The sequence below is a fragment of the Zosterops lateralis genome, assembly GCF_965231275.1.
Source record: "Zosterops lateralis genome assembly, chromosome: 2".
NCBI classification, from domain to species: Eukaryota; Metazoa; Chordata; class Aves; order Passeriformes; family Zosteropidae; genus Zosterops; species Zosterops lateralis.
Genome location: NC_139763.1, coordinates 39,965,213 through 39,984,945, shown reverse-complemented (window position 1 = coordinate 39,984,945; position 19,733 = coordinate 39,965,213). Strand labels below are relative to the sequence as shown.

The 19,733-nt window shown below is 41.4% G+C and overlaps 1 protein-coding gene across 1 annotated transcript in view; it reads left to right on the top strand.

Annotated features, from left to right (window-relative positions):
* Positions 1 to 1,971: 1,971 nt before the first annotated feature.
* The window catches only part of PCCA (propionyl-CoA carboxylase subunit alpha), a 273,215-nt gene continuing 255,453 nt past the window's right edge, over positions 1,972 to 19,733 (top strand). The window contains exons 1-4 of the mRNA XM_083884834.1: positions 1,972 to 2,053; positions 9,875 to 9,955; positions 13,076 to 13,123; positions 13,212 to 13,280. Of these exons, the coding sequence (XP_083740960.1) occupies positions 2,000 to 2,053; positions 9,875 to 9,955; positions 13,076 to 13,123; positions 13,212 to 13,280 (252 nt within the window). The 5' untranslated portion in view covers positions 1,972 to 1,999. The remainder of the gene's footprint in view (positions 2,054 to 9,874; positions 9,956 to 13,075; positions 13,124 to 13,211; positions 13,281 to 19,733) is intronic.

Here is a 19,733-nt window from a genome sequence, read left to right as displayed (position 1 = left end):
TGCAACCTCTCTGGGGATTCTCTTCCAAACTTCAGCCACCCTTACAGTAAAGATCTTCCTCATGTTCAGGTGGAATTTGCTGTGTCTCAGCTTCTCCTTTTGCCTCTCATCTTATTGACCAGCACCACTGAGAAGATCTTAGCTCCATCCTCTTGACACTCTCAGATACTGCTATTCTTTTTTTTTGTCACAGCTTTCATATCTTTCAGTTTGAATGTAAATACTGATACAAGAGGTTTAAAAAGTGATGTCAAACAATAAAACTAGGCCAGAATTTTCAATATTATGTGCAAATGCCAGTAGGGACTTGTGCTTTGCTGAGGGCACCATGCAGCTAGTGTCCTATGAAAATATCCATGTTTGGGTGAACCCAGTTGCCCAGAGGCTTCTGCTCTCCCTTGGTGTCTCTCTGCAGCATGGCAATATGCCGAATATGATTGTACATATAGTATATATAGCCTGAGAGAATTTACTGAGGACTAGAAAACCATAAAACGTAAGGGTTGTTAAGTAATAATGTGTGGATTAAGGGTGTGATGTAATCTGGTAAAACCTGCACTTACATAATCATCTGGCTGTACAGGAAGCATCTTCTTACCTGCCCAAGGACCTAGACCGTTCTAAAGTCTGAGGGGTTTATTCCCAATCTAAATGTGTTTATTGCTCATATACATTTTCCTTATGGATGTAATTATTTTTGCTGTCTCCTAGCCCTGTTGGGAACTTGTTGTAAAGCACGTCTTGGGTGAACTGCAAATGATGACCTACTCCTTTTTCTTAACTGAGAATAAGTGTTTTTCAGCCTCAGAAAATGTAGTCTTGATCTGCTACAGTAGTAAGGATGAAGAGGAGTAAGAGAGTAAGGATGATGAGGAGGCCTCATCTCCCATATAACCATTGTAGGGGAAAAAAGGTGAGAATATTGCTATTTAAAGGAAAAAACACCCTGTTGTTCCTATGCTTTGTGAACACTTGTTTGGACATCTTGGAATGTGTCTTTTCCATGCGTCAGTGCTGTGGGCAGTTTATGCCTCTTGGATTTTAGCAGAAGTCTGAAATCATAACAGTGATACATATACACTCTCATCACGGTAAAACCTTTAAAGTGTTTCCTGGGATGACAGGTTACTTGGGGCTCGCCAGTTCTCTGTCACATCCATCAGCTGAGATCCGGCACACCCGCCGCAGAGAGCCCGGACCCAGCCACACAGGTCATCTCAGGAGGAACCTGACTCGGGGTTTCTCGGTGCTGGGAAGCCGAGCAGCAAGCACTTCCTGCAGGTGGTGGGGTGGAGGATGATCAGCATCTCTCTCATGCCGGCCGTGCCTGTGTTTCATAGGGCAGGAGCTTGGATCAGGCCCACTGTCACAGCTGGGCTTTTCTCTTCTCCCCTCGGAAGGCCAGGGGGGGAAAGGTTCCCCTCCCGGTGCTGCTGTGGCTCCTGGCAAGTGCACGGGAGCAGGCAGCCCCACGTTCAGGGTAACGGCACGAAGCTGTCCCAGGGGAGCTTTAGGATGGATATCAAGAAGAGGTGTTTCACCCTCAGGACAGTTGTGCCCCGGAACAGGCTCCCCGGGCAGTGGTCACGGCGGCAGGGTTCGAGAAGCCTTCGGACACTGCTCTCAGCACAGGCCGTGCCTCGGGGCGGTCCCGTGCGGGGCGGGCGGTTGGCCTCGGCTGACCCTTGCGGGTCCCGGCCGTGCACGGTGTTTATCACAGGGGCTGTTCTGTGTCCTGTGGCTCCGCGTGCGCGCACAGCGCGCGGCCCCGCCGCCCTCAGCCCCACGCGCCGGGCGCGCGCGAGCGTGGCGGAGGCGCGCGCGCAGCCGCGGCCGCGAGCGGCAGGCGCAAGCGCGGCCCCGAGGGCCACGTGCCGCGCGCGGCGGGCGCCTCGCGCCCCTCCCCGCCCCCGGCGGGCGGGCTCGCGGCGGGATTGGCTGCGCGCGGGCCGGCCCCGCGGCGCGGGTGAAAGGGCGGCCGGGCAGCGGCGCCGCGGAAATGGCGCTCTCTCCGCTCCTGCGCTGCGGCGGCCGGCGGGCGCGCCTGCCGGGGGTGAGCGTCGCCTCCGGGCCCGGCCCGGGAGTGGCGGCAGCCCGGGGCACCGGGCTGCGGGTGGCGGAGGCTCCCATGGATGGGGTCGGACGGGGTCGCCGGGCGGGGGCCGCTCTGTGTGCGGGAGGGCGGGGGGTGGGCGGTGTCTCTCCCCAGAGGAGCCTCCCCGTGTGACCGGCCGGCGGGGCCCCGGCGGGGAGAGCGGCTTCGGCGGGCTCTGAGTGTGCCGGGCGGCCCCGGGGGCGGTCGGCGGCTGCGGGGGCTGCGGAACCCGGGCCCCGGCGCTGTGCCCGCGGGCTCCCGGCACCCAAAGAGCCCCTTCCTTGCTCTATCCCGGCGGCGTGTTGCCAGGACACCGTGATTTTTTGATTGTTATTATTTTTTTTAAAGTTGATTTTCTGCTGGTGAGCCGGGTTGTGTGGTAGTTCAGGGTGGTGTAGTCCGCGTCCCCGGCGGTGTCCATTGAAAGGCTGGAGGTGTCACTCAGGGCCCAGGTCTGATTGACACGGCGGTGCTTGGCCATAGCTTTGGCTCGGTAATCTCAGAGCTCTTTTTTGGCCTGATTGGTTCTGAGGTTCTGTGATTTCGGTTTCCTTCTGCCCTCTCCCTCTGTTGAACACAAGCGTGTGAAAACTCGGGTGGCGGGTGGTTTTGTGCTATTTTTAGTTGTAAAATGCTAGCTAATGAGTTGTCTCTGCCCCCCTTCCCCCTGCCTCCCCCTTTACCCCAGATACTTACGGTGCTTTCAGCTGCTACTTAAAGCTTTACTGTGGTTTTCTCTCTTTATCTTGCTTTTCTTGGAAAGGCAATAAACTCATCGCAGTACCGTACCAGTGTTTTTGATGAAGAACTGAAATGATCTAGAAAACCTTATTCCATAGCCTATGGAGTAACTTCACTGAGGCACCTGCTGTGTTTTCGTCTCTGTTACTTCTACAGATTGTATTAAGAGAAAGATATTATTTTAGATAAGAACAAGCAGCATTTGCACATTCTGTTGTGTAACAGTTGAATGACACTGCAGTTAGTTTCTTTATGGGAAAAGTAGTGCAACATACTTCTAATTGTTTACTGTAGAAGAATTTACATTTTTTTTCCTGAAAAGGAAAATATGTGTAGAGTTCCAGTGAAGAGGAGTGCAATGAATTATAGAAAATGTTTTGCCCAGTGCACCCCTGAGGGTGTGGGATGGCCTTCTCTTCAGAAATGTTGCCTCATAGCAATACTGTAAAGAACTCCTCACCTCTTTCTAGGAATCGTGTAAAAGAGGTGGCTTCTGTGGGCAGGGAATTTTGAAAAGGGATTAAAGAAGAAAAGGGCATGTGTTTTGTCCAAGTATTTTTCCTTATGAAATATATATTTAGTAAACTTGTTTTCTTGTGAAGGTGTACACAAGGGAAGCCTTTTGGAAAGCAAAGTTGTTTAATTGGAGATGACTTCACATTAACATTGGGCTCATCCTGTTTGCCAGCTTCATTTTTGGTAGCCATGAGTATGTGTGTATGGATCTGGAAGGCTTCTGCACTTCTTACTAAAAGCTAGTAGTTCTAAGACTTTGATGTTAGTCCTTTGGAGCCTCCAGAAGGCCTGTAAAAGGCCTACTTTGTTTCCTTTTTTCTGGCATCTCAAGGGTGTTGTCTGACAGCACCAGTGCATGCAGTATTGAAAATCTTGCATTAGTGGCACCTCTGTAAAATAAAATGTTTTTATAGCTACTTAATAGCACTCATGAGTTATGTCACTTGAGTGATTTCTAGCCCTGAAGGTCACCATCAAGACAACGGTATATTGAGAAGCCTCTAATAAAATGAATTTGCATGGAAATTGCTTTCATAGATTCTTTTATGTTTTGCTAACATAGACAAATAATAAATTGACATCTTCAAACCTGGCTGTGCTCAGAATTCCTACAATTTTTGCAAGGGCTAGTAGCTACTGAGATGTCCTTAACTTCTTGTGCTGCTTTCATGTGGGAATCAATAAAGGACCTGAAAAAGGTACAGAAACACTCAGCTGGGGATTTGACTCTTCGCTGTGTTTCTCGTGTAGTGCCTGCCACTTCTGTTTCGGTTTTACGCAGAATGGGTTCTGCTTAGAATATAACCAGCATTTCATTTTGAGTGCTTTGCACTTCTGGAGCTGTGAGAAAACCTCTTGTTGAAAGAAGGCTGTAATCAGAGAATGAGGGTGAGATGTGGCTTTTGATATTTCAGTCATGAAACTCTTTTGAGAGAGCTGCTGGACTGTTTAAAATAATGTAAACCAAAGAGATAAGTACTATACATCGTGGCTTCAAGAGTAAACTGCTGGCATAGATTTTATCAGTGTAGGTAAGTTTTCTAATCATTGAATTACGTGTATGGAAAGTTTCTCTGCCATCTGTGCACCCAACATTTTTAAGTCATGGAAGTTATCTGTACAGTGGGAGCTCCCTGCTCTCTTTTCAAATGTTATTTTTAGCATGCTCTTATTCCAGGGAAATATTTTCACCCTTGTTCACAAGTACAGGAGTGTCAGGCTGATGGGATAGCAAGGTTGGATATCATTTGCCACTAGAGAAGGGAGTTCAAATGATTGCCAATCTGCGGGGATAAATGTAGCCATAAACTTCTGGAGTTTAGTGATTGTTTCTGGTATGTAAACTACAGATTTTAGTACTGACAAGCACTCATAGAGCGTAATTCAGGTAGAGATTTCTGGTTCCGGGAGTATCTTTTTGGAATTTGTAGGGAAGGTACACTGTGCTGTGTACTGTGGGCAAAAAGTACAACATAGTTTTGAAAGGAAAAAAATGGAGAGTTCAATAAAGTCTATATTGAGTAAAAAATGTCATTCTTCTTCTGAAACACTGTGTTTTAATTTATTTTGTCTGTCCTCAGCTTGCATAGATTGTTAAAGTACCGTGATCTATTTCACAGGCCAGCCAGCCTTACTGGACCTCTTAAGGCTGCTGCCATTAGAAACTGTTCCAACTTTCTGTACCTGCTAGGTCAGGTTGCTACAGGTTGCTCCTTTTGAGCTCCTGCCTCCCTCCAACTTGTACCAGCACTATGCATGAATATCTTGGGTAAGCTGGACTGAAATCTGGCTGAGAATACATTTTTCCCACTCCTTGTGAGTTGCTTCTCAGCTGGTTATATTCCCATGCCTGGTTCACTATACAGCCTTTAGGGACTGGCACAGAGGAGAAGCTGCCTGGATATAGGAATGATTTAACTTTAAAAAATAGCCTTAGATGGATGAGTGTTGCCTTGTTTGTAGTTTGTATGCTATGTTGGCAAATATGAAAGAAATTTTCTGTTCTTAGCATCGTGGATGTTTGTCAGTCTGGTCAGAGAGAAGGAACTGTGAAGTGCAGTGTGTGTTACAGAACCTTGTACCACAGCTGTGTTTGCAGTTGGCTTCAGGAGAATCTGCTTACAGCTACAAGGGCTTGGCTGTTTAGCACTCTGAGTATACGAAGGAAGGGAAAGTGTATCTTTAGATAAAAGAAACGTAGAAAAAGTTCCCTTTCCATTTACGAGATTTGTACAATATTGTATTACAAAGCTATGTTTTCAAACTTAAGAGATTAAAAGTCTTGCAGTCACCTGGAGGTGTCTGCTTCCTATGTGCTTTATACCTACTCCATCAGTATACTCAGGAGTTCCACACGCAGGAAAGTATGTTGTCAAATGAGTTGAAATAAAGATTTGGGAACAGTTGCTGTGTAAGCAAAGTATGAAAAATGAAGTAATCATTTTAGTCAGTTTTATAACTACTCAGGAATACTGATGGCTAATACTAGATAATAGTAGGTAATACATCACAAAGATAAAGGGATTATTCTCGTGGTATCTTACACCTGAATCTCTGAAAGTATAGGGGCAAAAATCTTAGGAGAGGTAGAATTTGTCTAGTGAAAAGGAATATGCTAGTCTGGCTATTACTATTGGGTATTGTTTACAGTATTTTCTGGTAATGCTAAAATACACATTCCTTCCTGTACTAGACTTCTTACAGCAAATATTGATATATGATGCTTTTCCTGCCTGAAATCTGGAACTCTGCATCTCCATTTCAACACTGAGAGCTTTTTCTGCCTGTAAAGCTCAGTATCAATGAGTTATTTACAAGCTGGTCAGCATGGCAGGGAGATTTCCTTCCTCCAGGAGGGCATGTAAACCTTTAAAAACACGCATATAAGCTATATCTAAATAACAAGTTAATTTTCTGTTTTGCTGTTGTATGCTGTGTCCTTAAACCACCTGAGAAGGTTTCCTAGGGTTGGGTGCCCAAGGAGGAGGCAGGTTGTCTGTGAGGTCTCAGAGTAGCAGTGTGCATACTGTTCTACAAAGTACTCTGTAGTTTTTTTTTTTTTTTTTAAGATACAAAGTTTTTTAAAACTGTTACAGCCATTTTAGCTCGGTTTGGCTATTGTGCAATTGATAATAGACAAAGCAGAATGCTTTTCCAAAATACACCACTGATACTGTTTTCCAAAAATTTGCTAGATGTGGGAAACTCCAAGCCAAATGCAGAAGTCCAGAATTGAGTTCTCATAAATGAATAGCCTGTATTCTTGGGCTTTCAAGAGTCAAAAGCTTTATCAAATGGAAGTAACAAAAACTGACAAAAATAGGGTATACCAGATAACTCTACTGCCCTCTCCTAGTTTTACAAGATACAAGGAAGTTGTTAGGTTAAGCTGAGCTCTCTGGGCTGTGTTCTGAGGAAATGTCTCTTTAAGGTATAATAGCTAGGGCATGTGTGGTTTGGGGGAGGCAGGCAATTAAGGACGTAGCTTGAGAGTTAGATTTGGTTGAGAGTGAGTTTAAATTGAGTTGTTGGTTTGAGAGGTCTTCAGGGGTTTGATGTAGCCCTTAAAGAACCTGCCTATGGCAGGAGCTTGGAAGACTACAGGTTGATGAGGATACCTGCACAGCTGTAGGTTGGAGATTGCAGTCTAGTAGCATTCTTTTGTGGCTTTAGATGTGCATTATTTACAAGATGCTTGTTTATTGTTTATTTTAAAGTAATTATTCAATTGCTTGTGGTGGCTAGGAGCAGACCTCTGAAGAGATTTTTCTTGAAGTGGATGCTAGATTAAGCAAGCTCTTAAACCTTAGTGTATATTGGTATGGATACACACAGAACCCTTTATTTTAAAAGCTGTGAACTAGACTTGGAGTTTCACATCTGAGTTGAGCAATATGCTTGATTTGTTTTAGGAAATTACCCCACAAGTACTCAATTCAGGGCTGAACCTGGCTTTTCTAAGTGATTTGCTTGTGTGTGTGAGAGGAGGCAGTTAAATTTTTAAACATAGGTATATAATTAGGTTAGGCTGTTACAAGATTTTTATGTGAAATCTGTCCAGTTCTGTAGTGTAAAACTAGTGCAGAGTGTGGTTTAAAGTTTTTCCAAGTTTTTTTAATTGCTTGGTAATTTTATTCTTTCTGCATATAAAGTTTTAACAGGGCTTTTTTTCCCCAAGATTGCTAAGCTTCTACAGCTTAATGCTAGCTAATTTCCCACATCACAGCCTTTCCTTCTAGTCTCCCATGCATAGCTCTTCTGGCTTCTCATAGGCATCCAAAGCTAGTTTGAGATGAAAGGTATTTACAAGAAAGTTCAGAAGCTTTTCCTTTCTTGCCTGGTTGTCACCTTTCCCCTGCTAACTGCAAGTATTTAGATTAGCCCCACTGACCCTTAACAAGCACTTTCTCCAATGAATAATATTAACTCGGTGGAGAGTTTGTGTGTGTGTGTCCTGTATGACCTTTAGACTATTTGTGGTCCCTCAAGCACTTCTGTCAATAGTGTTTCCGAGGAGAGGGACTCAATCTGCTTAACCGTGTGTAGACTGGAGCAGGAGAGTGTACTCTGCTGCTTCTCCAGGTATCCTTCCTCTGCCCTCTGACAATATCTAGATCACAGTGCAGTCACTAAAGGTGTAACAATTGTGCTGTAAACTTGGGTAATGACCAGCTGGCAGGTGTGATTGCAGCTTGCAGAATTCTGTCCTTAACTCCATCTCTTTGATGCCTGAAACAGTTTGTACTGTCACACCCTCAGATGAGGAATAATATATTTCTGCGAAAAACAAAACAAAACCCCAAAGAAACCTCTAGCGGATTTGATTCTAGCATATCAAATAATTTGTGTTTCAGGTTGATTTGGATTTTATCTTTGGGGAATGAAGTGAAAGAAACAAAAGAAGCAAAAACCCCCATCAAAACAAACAAACAAACCTGAATGGGAAACAACTCAGTGAAACAAGGTGGAATGGTTGCTTTCCACTAACCTTTTTTTAGTTTCAGAAAAATTAAACATTTATGAATTGTTTGGAAGAGTTAAGGTGGATTCATAGGTGGATTATCTGGGATTAATTCAGACTCATAGGTGGATTATCTTGCAACAGTGTCTACTATGTCTGCCACTAGTTACTGGCAGCTGAACAATTTGTGTAACTATAGTAGCTTTCTGCTCATGAGCTGGCAAGAGATGGTATGGCTCTAAGGCTTCCTTTACTTGTGTTGAAACATATTGTTTTTCCTTTATAACGTTAAAAGATCAGCTGTATTGGAAATGTGATGGCCTCAATCCTGTGCTGGTTTCTGCTTTCCGTGATGCAACATGAAAAGTATTTTCAAACTTGATCAGGCTGGAGGGCTCTATAGGGAGTGTTCACATTCCAGTTACTGACAGCCACTGTTATTTCAAAATCAATACGAGCTTACAGTAAACTTAAAATTTTATCAAATTTTGAACTATCTTAAGTTCACTACTCTTGTGGAAGGTGCAAATGAATTCTCTAATTAATCTCTTTATGTGAATGTGTACTTCCTTATTTTTTCATCTTTTTTCTAATGTAGTCCATAGTCATGTCTTTTTCCCCAGTCTTTTCACAGGACAGCCATTACTTTGTATTACTTCCTCAGATTTCTGTAACTTTTGAAAACAATTCTTTAACACAGAATTGACAGATTCAGAGTTCTGGCAGTTGCTGTCACTGCTGTTTCATGTTTCCTACTAGACAATATTTGTTATGAAGGCTTTTTATATTCTTTTTGATTCCAAGTGGATGATTAAGTGTGACCTTGCCAGAGCTGTCTGTATTGATCCATCTTTGGTGTAGTATCATTTTATCTGTATGATTATTTTTCCTTATGGCTAACTGCCATTATGTTGTGAAATGACTTGCTCAAGTAATACCTATCTGAATCTCCTTTGGGATTCACTTACAAATCTATGATACCATCTGTTGTGTTTTCTTTGAAATAGCGTGCGTATACTGCTTTCTCCTGTGTTGTGCAAAAATGTTAAACTATAGGAACTTCTTTGTAGAAGTTGGTTCAGAGCAGAAGTCTAAGAGAAAAAGACCTCTTTTCCTCAGCCTAGGGAAGACTGAGTGCTTAGCTAGTGTCTAAAGTCTGTTCTACTTCTCCCCTCTGTATGGCCCCAGTGCTGTGTGCCCAACAGTTCCCTAGCAGTGAAGGCCTCTCCCCAGCACCGCTGTGTACAGACATATGCATGCATACTCTTTTGAGAATTTCTTGTAGGTATTTCTTGGAACAAGAAGGAAAGAAGATGGTATAGTAGAGAGTATATTACAAAAAAAAGTTATGCTTAAGCTAATGACCCTCATCTAGAGCTTCTGAATTGGTTCTGGTTACTGTTTGTGGGTGTTTGCTTGGAGAAGGGAAGTTCTCTGTGAGCTTTAATCCATTTGGTGAGGGAAAGAAAGGCTATGGAGGCTTCTTCAAGATGTCAGTGTATGAAATGTTTTTAATGTAATGGCATACTCTTAACAGGCTTAACTCCCTGTTTCTTCTGTAGTGGGAAACACTGTGTTCTTCAAGGTGGTGCCTTATAACTTCACATAAACTCTACTCATCTGCATATGATCCAAATGAAAAGGTAAGTAGTATGGTGCATGTTTTCTTTTTGACACCTTACTGTAATACTGACATTTGGGTTTTTAAGCTGTCCTCTTCTTTGTGCTGCTGCTAACAATGGTAGTTCTCTTGGTATTACCTGTGAGGGATTTAATAGCATGTTTCTCTTTCCAAACAAAAAAGGAAGTTGCTTTTGCAGGATACATGTCAAGCAAGATTGGATACTACTTGGAGTGTATACCAAAAGGCTTAATAAGTGATTGTGAGCTTGGGAAAGTTACATACTGAACTGAACATGTTATAATTATGAAACAACTGTTAATGTTTTTCATAGTGTGGGTGGTAATGGGCCTGTTAAAACATCTGGGAGCTAGACTAGCCAAAAGCTGTTTGTGGAAACAAAACTAGGTAACAGTGGCAGCATGACTGTTAGATGACCTGGCATGGGTGTGAGAACTTCAGACCTTGGAAAAAGATGGGCCTTTAAGGCCTGCAGAGAGTGGCAAATCCTCATCTTGGAGCTTGTGCGGTAGCAATCTCAATTTACAGTTATGAGCCAAGAAAAACTTTCCTCATGGAAGATTGTCTTGGCATGGCCTCTGAAGTAACACACTTGGAAAAATAATGTGACTGTAGGTACACTAATATTCAAGAGCAAGGATGCCAACAATTCAGGACTGATAGGCTTGTCCTTATGCACTGGTGTAGAAGCAATTAACTAGAAGTGAAACAATATTAGGAAGTGAGGAAAATCAGTGTGTGCCTAGAACTGTGGCTTTACAGTTTTTTTCAGCAGATTTTTTTTTTCTTAAGGTTCTTGCTTAATTAAGATCCCCTTGCTTTTCTAAATGCATAATTATATTTAGGCCATATAGTTGGATATTTGGTTTCTCTCAACTAGGAGCTGTGTCATTTCAACCAGTGACTACTACAGACAGTGGAAGGGACAGCGAACAAAACAAGCCAGAAAAGAGCTTAAACTGTCTTGGTAATGATAAGACTTCTGTGTGACACCTTTTCAGCCTAATTAGTAGAAATGATATAAAGAAATGTTACTCGAAAGCAGCATGTGATTTTAAATTTCTTTTTTGTGCTGGACTTGAGTCAAGTCTCTCTGTCTTTAGACAGAGACTAGAATTGAAAAATTAAAATGAATGTCAGATATTCTTATAATCTTGATATTGAAAGTCTTGTCTTGCACTCTGACCACAGCTGATTAATAAAACAGCTTTTATGTAGCAAGAACTAGGTTGATGGTGATGACGTTGATGAGTCATGACACTTTTCAATATCAGGTATTTGGGAGAATTGTTTTAATTCCCCCTCATGTCTCTATGCCTAAAAATCTTTAGGTACCTAGAATACTGAAATTAAGATGCAGGAACAGTTTGTATGACTATGTTGGTAACCTTTATAGATCAATTCCCCAGCTAAAAAAAGCTCTTCAAAAAAGTTGCTAGCTTCTGTGGTGTTCTTAAAGTATTGTACCTCTGCTAATTGAGCTTGTTTAAGGATGTTTAAGATCTGAGTCAGGTATGCCTGTGCACTGGGCAGTGGTATTCAGCAGATCTGGCTGAATTTACTGTATGAACTTGCTGCAGCTCTCACCTGGAGTGGTTTCTTATCACTCAATTTCCATATGGTGTTATCATGTGGTAGTATTTTTAAACTGGTCATGTGATGTCAGGTCAGCCCTGACTTTAAAAAAATAAATTTGGTTAAGGGCACCTTGAGTTTCTCTGGAGTATAGAGCAAATAATGTGTTCTAGTCTGTCAATAGCAGTTCCTGTTGGGGTTTTACAGTGTTCCTTCCTTTCCTCTGGCACCTGTCTTTCCCTCCTCAAATTAGCAAATGGCTGTGAGGCTAGTAAACTGTTTAGTTGTTGTGGTGGCAGTACGTTCTCCTCCCCTAGTCCATATGGAAGCAATCTGTTTGGTGTAGTGGAGGAAGAATAGCTGTCAAATGTCTTTGGGTATTGTTTGATAAACCTGTTATGGTATGACTGCAGACTGTCCTTGAAGAAGAAGAGTCCTGCTGATTCCCTATCCTGTGTGTTTCATTTAGAACACGAGAGGCGGAGTAGCACTGTTTGATTTCTGTCTTAAACTTGTGACATGTCCTGGAGCTGCATCCCTGTGGTCTGGGGTGTGGAAGGCAGTGGGATGTGTTACTCAGGGTGGTCTGTTTCAGTGGCACTTTGTATTTATAACTGAGCAGGTGCAATTCCAGAGTGCCACCTGTGTGTTTAGTAGCAAGGCCCATGAGATTTTCATGCTGAACAACTGCGCTGACCCACCACTCTTTTCTGAATGGAAAAGGGTGTAAGGCTTACTGATTTCCAACAGCTTGTTATCCCCTTCTTACAGGCATGATATGTAAGTGTTGAAGGTACACTTGCAGCATTAGTGCATTCCAGTGTGAAAGGTGACAGTGAATTTCAGGGGAGTAATAAGTTTGATTTGCTGTTCTGTTGCATTGTGGTTGCTACTTAGTATTGAGTGTGTAACAATGTCTTGAGGGCTGTGCAGAATTTTGCCAGGTTCCTCAGCTGAGACTGAGATAGGAGAACGGCAAGGCTGGTACAGCTCAGCAGGTGTGCCTGTTGCAGTGTCAAACTGTTGGGCTTTTACTCTCCATGACCTAGGCATGGTGGAGCCTCTCTTCCTTATGATTGGAATGTCTTTTAAGGGGCTCCCATAACAGATGAGTGTTGTGTTCCAGGTCATCGATACTGGTTGGAGGCAATGACCACTGCACCTGCCAGCATTGTACCAATATGGACCTGTGGCTCCTTCCTGTGCTTCCTGGTGCTACCTGCACCTCTTCCCTGCGCTTGACTGACTTCTAGAGCTGCTGTAGGGTTCTAGTTGGCAAGGAGATCCAAGGAATGCTGGTGTGAATAGTCAAAGCATTATTCTTAACTGTGTGTTTGCTAGGTAGATCTAGTATAGCATGTTGTTTGTTATATCATCATTTAAATCAGGAGAACCCTTTTAGAAGTAGGTAATCTCAGAATTACAAGCTCATGGGTAAACCATGATTTTTGTGGAAGTGGAGGAGAAGAGAATGCATGTTTCTGGAGGGAGAAGAAACTTGTGTTCTGTTTGTCTCTCAAGATTCTTATTGTTTTTTTCCCTTTAGACTTTTGAAAAACTCCTTATTGCCAACAGAGGAGAGATTGCATGCCGAGTAAGTATGTAACATTTTAATTTTTTGATATTTAATTCTAAAACTATTGGTATTTAAATATTGGTAATTGTCACTTCTTGTGTGGCAGGTCATCAAAACGTGTAGGAAGATGGGGATTAAAACAGTTGCCATACACAGTGATGTCGATGCCAATGCTGTGAGTATTACTTAATTCAAGTGATAGATGAAGTTGTGGTAATTCAGCCAGACTTGCAGCTTTTATGCAATTGTGTTGATTATTGTTGTAGGCATGTTGGCATTTCTGAAGTATCTTCATGTATGTCCTTTTCCTCTATGTGCTTGAAGTGAGTGGGGATACTGAGGTGGAGGAATGACTGGACAAGTATTTAGTATGTTTTTTCTCTGAACTCTTCTGTGTGTTGCTTGTGTAAATGCTACCTTCCTCTTTGTGTGGGTTAAGCTAGATACATGTGCACATAGGTACATGTGGACAACAAGTGTGAGAGTGGCAGTGAAATCTAAATTTTGTTTTGCTAATATGCACAAAAAGGCAATGAAGAGTGGATCCTAGAAGAAGGTATAGAGCTTAGTATAAGTTTTTCCTCTGTCTGGTAAATCTTTTTCATTACTTCCCACTTTCCAGAGAAATGTCGCTTTCTACCAGGTATGCTAAACAGGCTTAATGGTGCTGTTCCATTTGTTGAGGATATTGATGTGCTTTCAATATTCAGCAGCATAGCAGGAAAGTGGTAAAATGGCTTTTTAGACAAGTAAGGTACCTGTCTTGCCCATTTTCACGGTTTGTAGTCTCTTCATTATCATTCATGGCAACAACAGCAGCATGATTTCTTATGTGGTGTAATAGCAAGTGTGGTCATACTTGCATATTCTTGTTGACTAGAGACAACACAGTATTATTTTTTGCCTGCAAGAATTGCCTCTGGGAGAAATGACTGGGGGTATCCCCATGTCCCAGGAAAGTTTGTTGAAATCTGGAAGGGAGTTAAACCCCTGTATTATGATTTAATAAGAAGTCACTCAGACACGCTACCAGAAAAAAAAGTGTATTTTGTGCAGGACAGGGCTTGTGAAAATAGGTGTTGAGTTACTCAACATTAGAAAAACAGATATGGTTCATGAAATCTGAAAGTATTTAGAACTTGGGTGTTTTCAGAGTTAAATGAAAGGTGAGAACTGTTGTGAGTTTTGGACTTTTACACAGCTTTTGTCTGAGTCCCTCTGTGGTTCTATTACTACATGGCCAGCTCATCTTGTATGAATAGGCTGTAGACTGAGCAAGGGACTGAAATGGGACTTTCTGAAATGCCCTACTGATGGATTTTTATGCCAAGATATTTCCTTCTTTGAGGTGAATGAAAAGTACACTTGGTCTGGATTTCAACTGGTAGCCATAACTGGTAGTGTAGTAGCTTGTGGGTGCTCAGTGGGCTGTGAAATGAATTCATAATTGGGTGGATGTCAGACATCATGATAAATTCTAATTCTTTTGGAAGCCAAGGGTTATGTGAATATGAATTCAAAGAAAGAAAACAGGTATCACGTTTAGCAATTCAGGCTCTTCAGTTTTAGGTTCTAACTTCTTAACTGGCGATATGCATAAATGATTCAAGCAGGCATTTTCATTAATGTTTGTATAGGAGTTGTATACACAGTCTTAAAATAATGGTCTTTGAATGAAAGTACTATAAGGCTTGCAAGTGAGTTATCTTGTCCTAGAGCTTTATTTTAGATTTCTCTTGGTTGAATATTCAACTTCTGTTTTTTTAAATTTTCAAATTACTGGAATCCATGTGGAATTTACAGTGCTGAATAGAGGTGGTGGGAGTAGACAAAATGCATATGAACTTTCCATGAGCAGCTTTTTCTTGTTCTTCACACTTAATTTCTGTGCAGCACCATGGCAAGTGTCTTGAGTATGCTGTTAGAGCAATATGGATCTGGACATATTTACCATTAATAGATAAGATTAGTAAGTAGACTGTAAGAACACAAAGCAATTTTCTTTTCAAGGAATTTAAACTTTGCTGTTTTGAGGGGAAAGCAGCAGAGAGGACTGTTATAAACTGGGAATGTGGCAAAAATGGAACAACCTGATGAGAACCAAATAAAGCTTACCTGAAGAGGGAAAATACAAAGAACAAAATATACTGTTTGGTGCTATTAATTTAAAAAATGACCAAAGATCTGAAAGATTTTTATAGGTGAAAATTGTTATGGTGGTAGGGAAGAGAGCATTAACAGAACTTCAAAGGACATGGGTGACTTCAGAGACTTTAGGATGCTTCTGTATTAATGCAAATTTACAGATAGCTGGAAATGGTATTAAATGGGGTTGAATTGCATTTAGTTTTGTGGAGGTGGAAGGGTGTGTGAACTGGTGGGAAAAGCGGCATGACAAAATGGCTGCTGAGACCCCCATAGAGCATTACAGTTTCTCACGTGGTACTGAATAAAATAGGTCATAATAGATGCTTTCAGGTTCTTGAAAATAGTGGCTAATACTCTTTGATTGCATCTGTTATTTTGGGGAAAGCAGAGAAAAAAGTGGTATACTGTTTAAAATGCTGAGTTTTGTTGGCTTTTTTAACTTCAGTGTTCAACTTTCAAAACACTGATTCTTTAAATTTGAATAGGTAAAGTGGGGAAGGACCAGTAAAATTCCGATTTTTTAAAAATGAAAACATCTGGCGGAATTATTTTTGATATGAGAAAACAAGCAAAGAAGTTTCGTCTGAACAAGAGTAATCGTATTTACTTTTCCCCCTGAACTGGTTGGAATAGAGAGTTAAGATGAAAGAGCCTCCTCAACCATAAATGTAACACTGATGGTGCAAACATTGTCAAGGAAAGCTAGAGAACCATTGTAATGCCTAATGTAATCAGCTAAAAGTATGATAAATGAAGAACAAGCTTTCACTAATTGGATATGAACAAAAGAAGGTATAGCATAAAGCAGTGAATGAGATATAATTTTACTTGGCATTTTTTAACACAGCAGGGATTCTATGGCCATATGAAGCAATGAACTATAAATGACTGAAAAAAATCCCATGGGAAAGTAATGTAAACTATTAAAACTTAACAGTGTAGTGGACAGTGAGTTATACTTCTTTCATATAAGGTTTTTCCTATCAGTTACTTAAGACTTCAGGTGTTATTGTATTAAATTGCTTGCTCTGAATCTTGTTCTGCCACATAATATAAAATGAAAAATAATGCAAATGCACTTTTTGATGTAGAAGTAATTGCACAGAATTGAGCTGTTCTCCAAAAACTGTAGTCTTCTGAGTGACAGAAAATTGAAAAAATAAGTTAACTAGAAATGGAAGATCCTTGGTATTCCTTTCCTAACTTTTTTTTTAATCTTGGAATCTGAGACAATATTTCAGAAGGAGGTTGGGGAAAACTCTGGTTTAGGGAAACTGCAAAGTTGATTAGGATAAGTTTCTATACCATGTCTTTATTGAGCTGAATGAATTTGAGTGGATGATTTTTTTTTTCTGAAACTGTAAAAACTTAGAATGTTGCTGAAGGCTTTTTTATAGCTTAGTGGGATGCTATCAGGTTCTTTTGTTTCAAGAAATCTAGGTGGCAAAAAACTGTTGGAGGGAAATTTGGCATTTAAGCTCAATCTAAAAAATTAATTGATTTTAAAAGTGGAAATTCGTCTAAAACTGAAGAGTTTTATTGACTTGTAACTGGCTTAGGGGTTTTAACGTTTGTCCAAAATCTCATTTACTTTTTTTTTTTGCTGCTTTGTCTTTTAAAATGTGCAAAGGTCTCTTCTGTCATCTGCTACAAAACTAGAAATTCAGTCATTTTGACAGCTCATTGTCTCCCAATGGCATTTCAGGGATTTGTACTTAGAAAACTTGGAGTGATGTGTTTTGAGTACTGATGTGAAAATGAAACTAATATTTTTATGCCTTTTTGAAATACCTGATTCCTAGGCTGTTGTGTGTAGAGTTTATAGAGTGGACTCTACCTTCATATACTGTCTGGAGAAATTTACTCTTCCTAAGTGGTGTTTGCAGAGTGTGCAGAACAGGAGTGGGCCAGATCATACTAAGGAAATGTTAGGGTCAGGTTTGCATTGCTCATCTGCTCTTCCTTCAGTGTATTTGGCTTTTGTTTGCTTATTTTGCTTTTCAGAAGGAAAACAGCATGTTGCTCGTCTCTTCAGAGATAATGTTACTACCCTGTCCCCATGCTTTGAGTGAACTCTTGGACAGTTTTGTAAAGCATGAGAAATGTGGGTGGTGGTAATCCCACAAAGGGAAATAAATACCTCTGTGGAAGGAGTTTGCTTTTGTTCAGAATTGTAGCTTGCTTGCCAAGTAATTTGCTTCTTTTAAAAAGTTTATCATTGCTTTGAAACTGAATGGGTTGCTGGAGGAAGTAATTAACTTTTCATTGGCTATAATGAAAAATGCAAGCTTGATCTGCAATTTTAAAAGTTGGAGGGGCTCATCAGAGTTCTAGAATCCTAAAGTTTCAGCCTTTTAGTGTTTTAATCAGTGATAAGATGATGTGAAATGCATATATGACCTCTGAAATGAGTCAGACTCCTGTTGCACTGTTTGATGGGTAAGCTGAAATGTCACTTTTGTTGGATTCTTGTTGAAACTCTACCACTGAGTAGCAGAGGAAGGATGTAGAATAGAATGCTTTAAGCATCACACTGCAATCCTATTGGGCGTACTGCCTTGGAGGTGGAAAGTATATGTTGTAAAGAAGGAATTGATACCAGATCTTTTGACCTTTATGAGGATGATTATTTGATTACCAAGCTGTTTTATTTGAAGGATCAGTGCATGGATTAAAAATAATTTCCTGTCACAGAGCTCATTTAGGGAAGGTGGCTGTTGTCAGAAGTACTGAACTACCCTTGCGAGAGGAAAATGCAGGAGCCCAGTCACCAAAGTTAATTGCAGCTTAAAGGTGCAGGTCCTCAGTGCTGTGGAGAGTCAAGTGGTGACTCTGTGGTGCTATGACTGTCTACATCAGTAGGTAGTGGGGAGTAGCAGGAGTGTATCTGTGGGGTGAAATGGCTCATGCTGAAGACATGGTGTTCTTCCATTCTGCCTTTCAGTATCTTTGTGTGCTTGGTTCTAGTCTGGTGCTGAGGGCTTGGTGTGTGCTTGTGGTGATTTGCTGTGCCCAGCAGGTACCAGGTTCATGTGCTTTGAGATGGCTGAGTGTTAGAGACAAATGTGTTTAAGTGGGGATGACTGAGAGATTTACTTAAAAAAAACCAAAACAACAAAAAACAAACAGCAGTTCTGATTTGAACGTAAATGCTAATGTGTACTGAAGTCACTCTGATTGCTTGGGACTGCCCTCCTGGTGCTCTAGCACTTCTCTGATCTTGTGCGGGGTTGTTTCCATGCTCTGAACACACCAGACACTTTATTGATCAAGTTAGTTAAAGCTTTTTGCTACTGACTTTTTTATTTAAAAATATTTCATTGGGATGTATGACATGCTGTAGCCAAGTATGGAAACCAACTGAGTTGGGGTAGGTCAGTAAAGTCACTTTTGTTGCCTTGGTTGTCTGCAGGGCTCTGGTGCTGTACCGAGACCTGTGGGGTTTGGAGAGATGTACAGGCATCTTAATGATCAAGTCTTAAGCCTTAGGCTGAGCAGGGCTGAAGGCATTAGGCTTCACTTGTTCTAGAGATTTGCCTCTCTTGGGCAGCAGTGGCAGAGAGCAGGCAGTTCCTTTCTCTGAAGCCACAGGTATGTGCTGAGGGTGCTGCCATCAGCAGTTCTGGATTAATGTCTCCTACTGCCATTATTCTGGTTCAAACTTACTGTTGTTATTATGGTGGGTTTCCCCAAGAAACCAAGTTGATGTACCTCTCTTATAGTCTGTTTGCTTTGTACTGATCTCTAGACCTCTCCAGAGATGGTGGAAAGTGCTGTATGTAGTAATTTTAATGCAAATGAACATTGTCAGTGTGATCAGAAAAAGATAGTTTTACCATCTTCCTCTGTAAGAGAAGGGCTGCAGCAGAATAGTCTCTTGCTGCCTCACCTCCTTGGATACAGAACATAAGGTCCCTTGGATTCCTCTTTTGAAGCTTTGGGAATGTCCTGTCTTTTTCCTGACTTCATCCTTCACCCATGTCCTCAGCAGCAACTACTTCATTGTGCGAATTCATTGCTCCTGTGGTTCATATTGTCCCAGTTGTGCTATTTGTTATCAGCTGTGGTCGTGGTTATTCAAGGATAATTTGTTTTCAGGCACTATTAATGGACCATACTATTTGGTTAGAGTATCTCTAATTTCTTGTCTATGTGGGTGTAAGTACTGGTGAACAGACCCTGGGCTGAATTTTTTTTTTTTTAGTATCTGGATAAGCTCTGGACAGAAAGGGACTTAAGGCAGCTTTTCTGTGAATAATGTTCAAAACTACTTAGAAAATTACATTTACAATTGATGCAAGACTGTGCTATCAACTAAGAGTAGTTCTTTTCTATCTTTTGTGTACTACTACATGTGCAGCCTTTTGTTAAATGTTAAATTTGCTGCTTATCTGTATGAGAACAGTGGAGGAAAGAAAGGAAGGAAACAAGCTGATGTGGCTCTTTGCATAGGTTAATGAATGCTGGAGCTGATGGTATC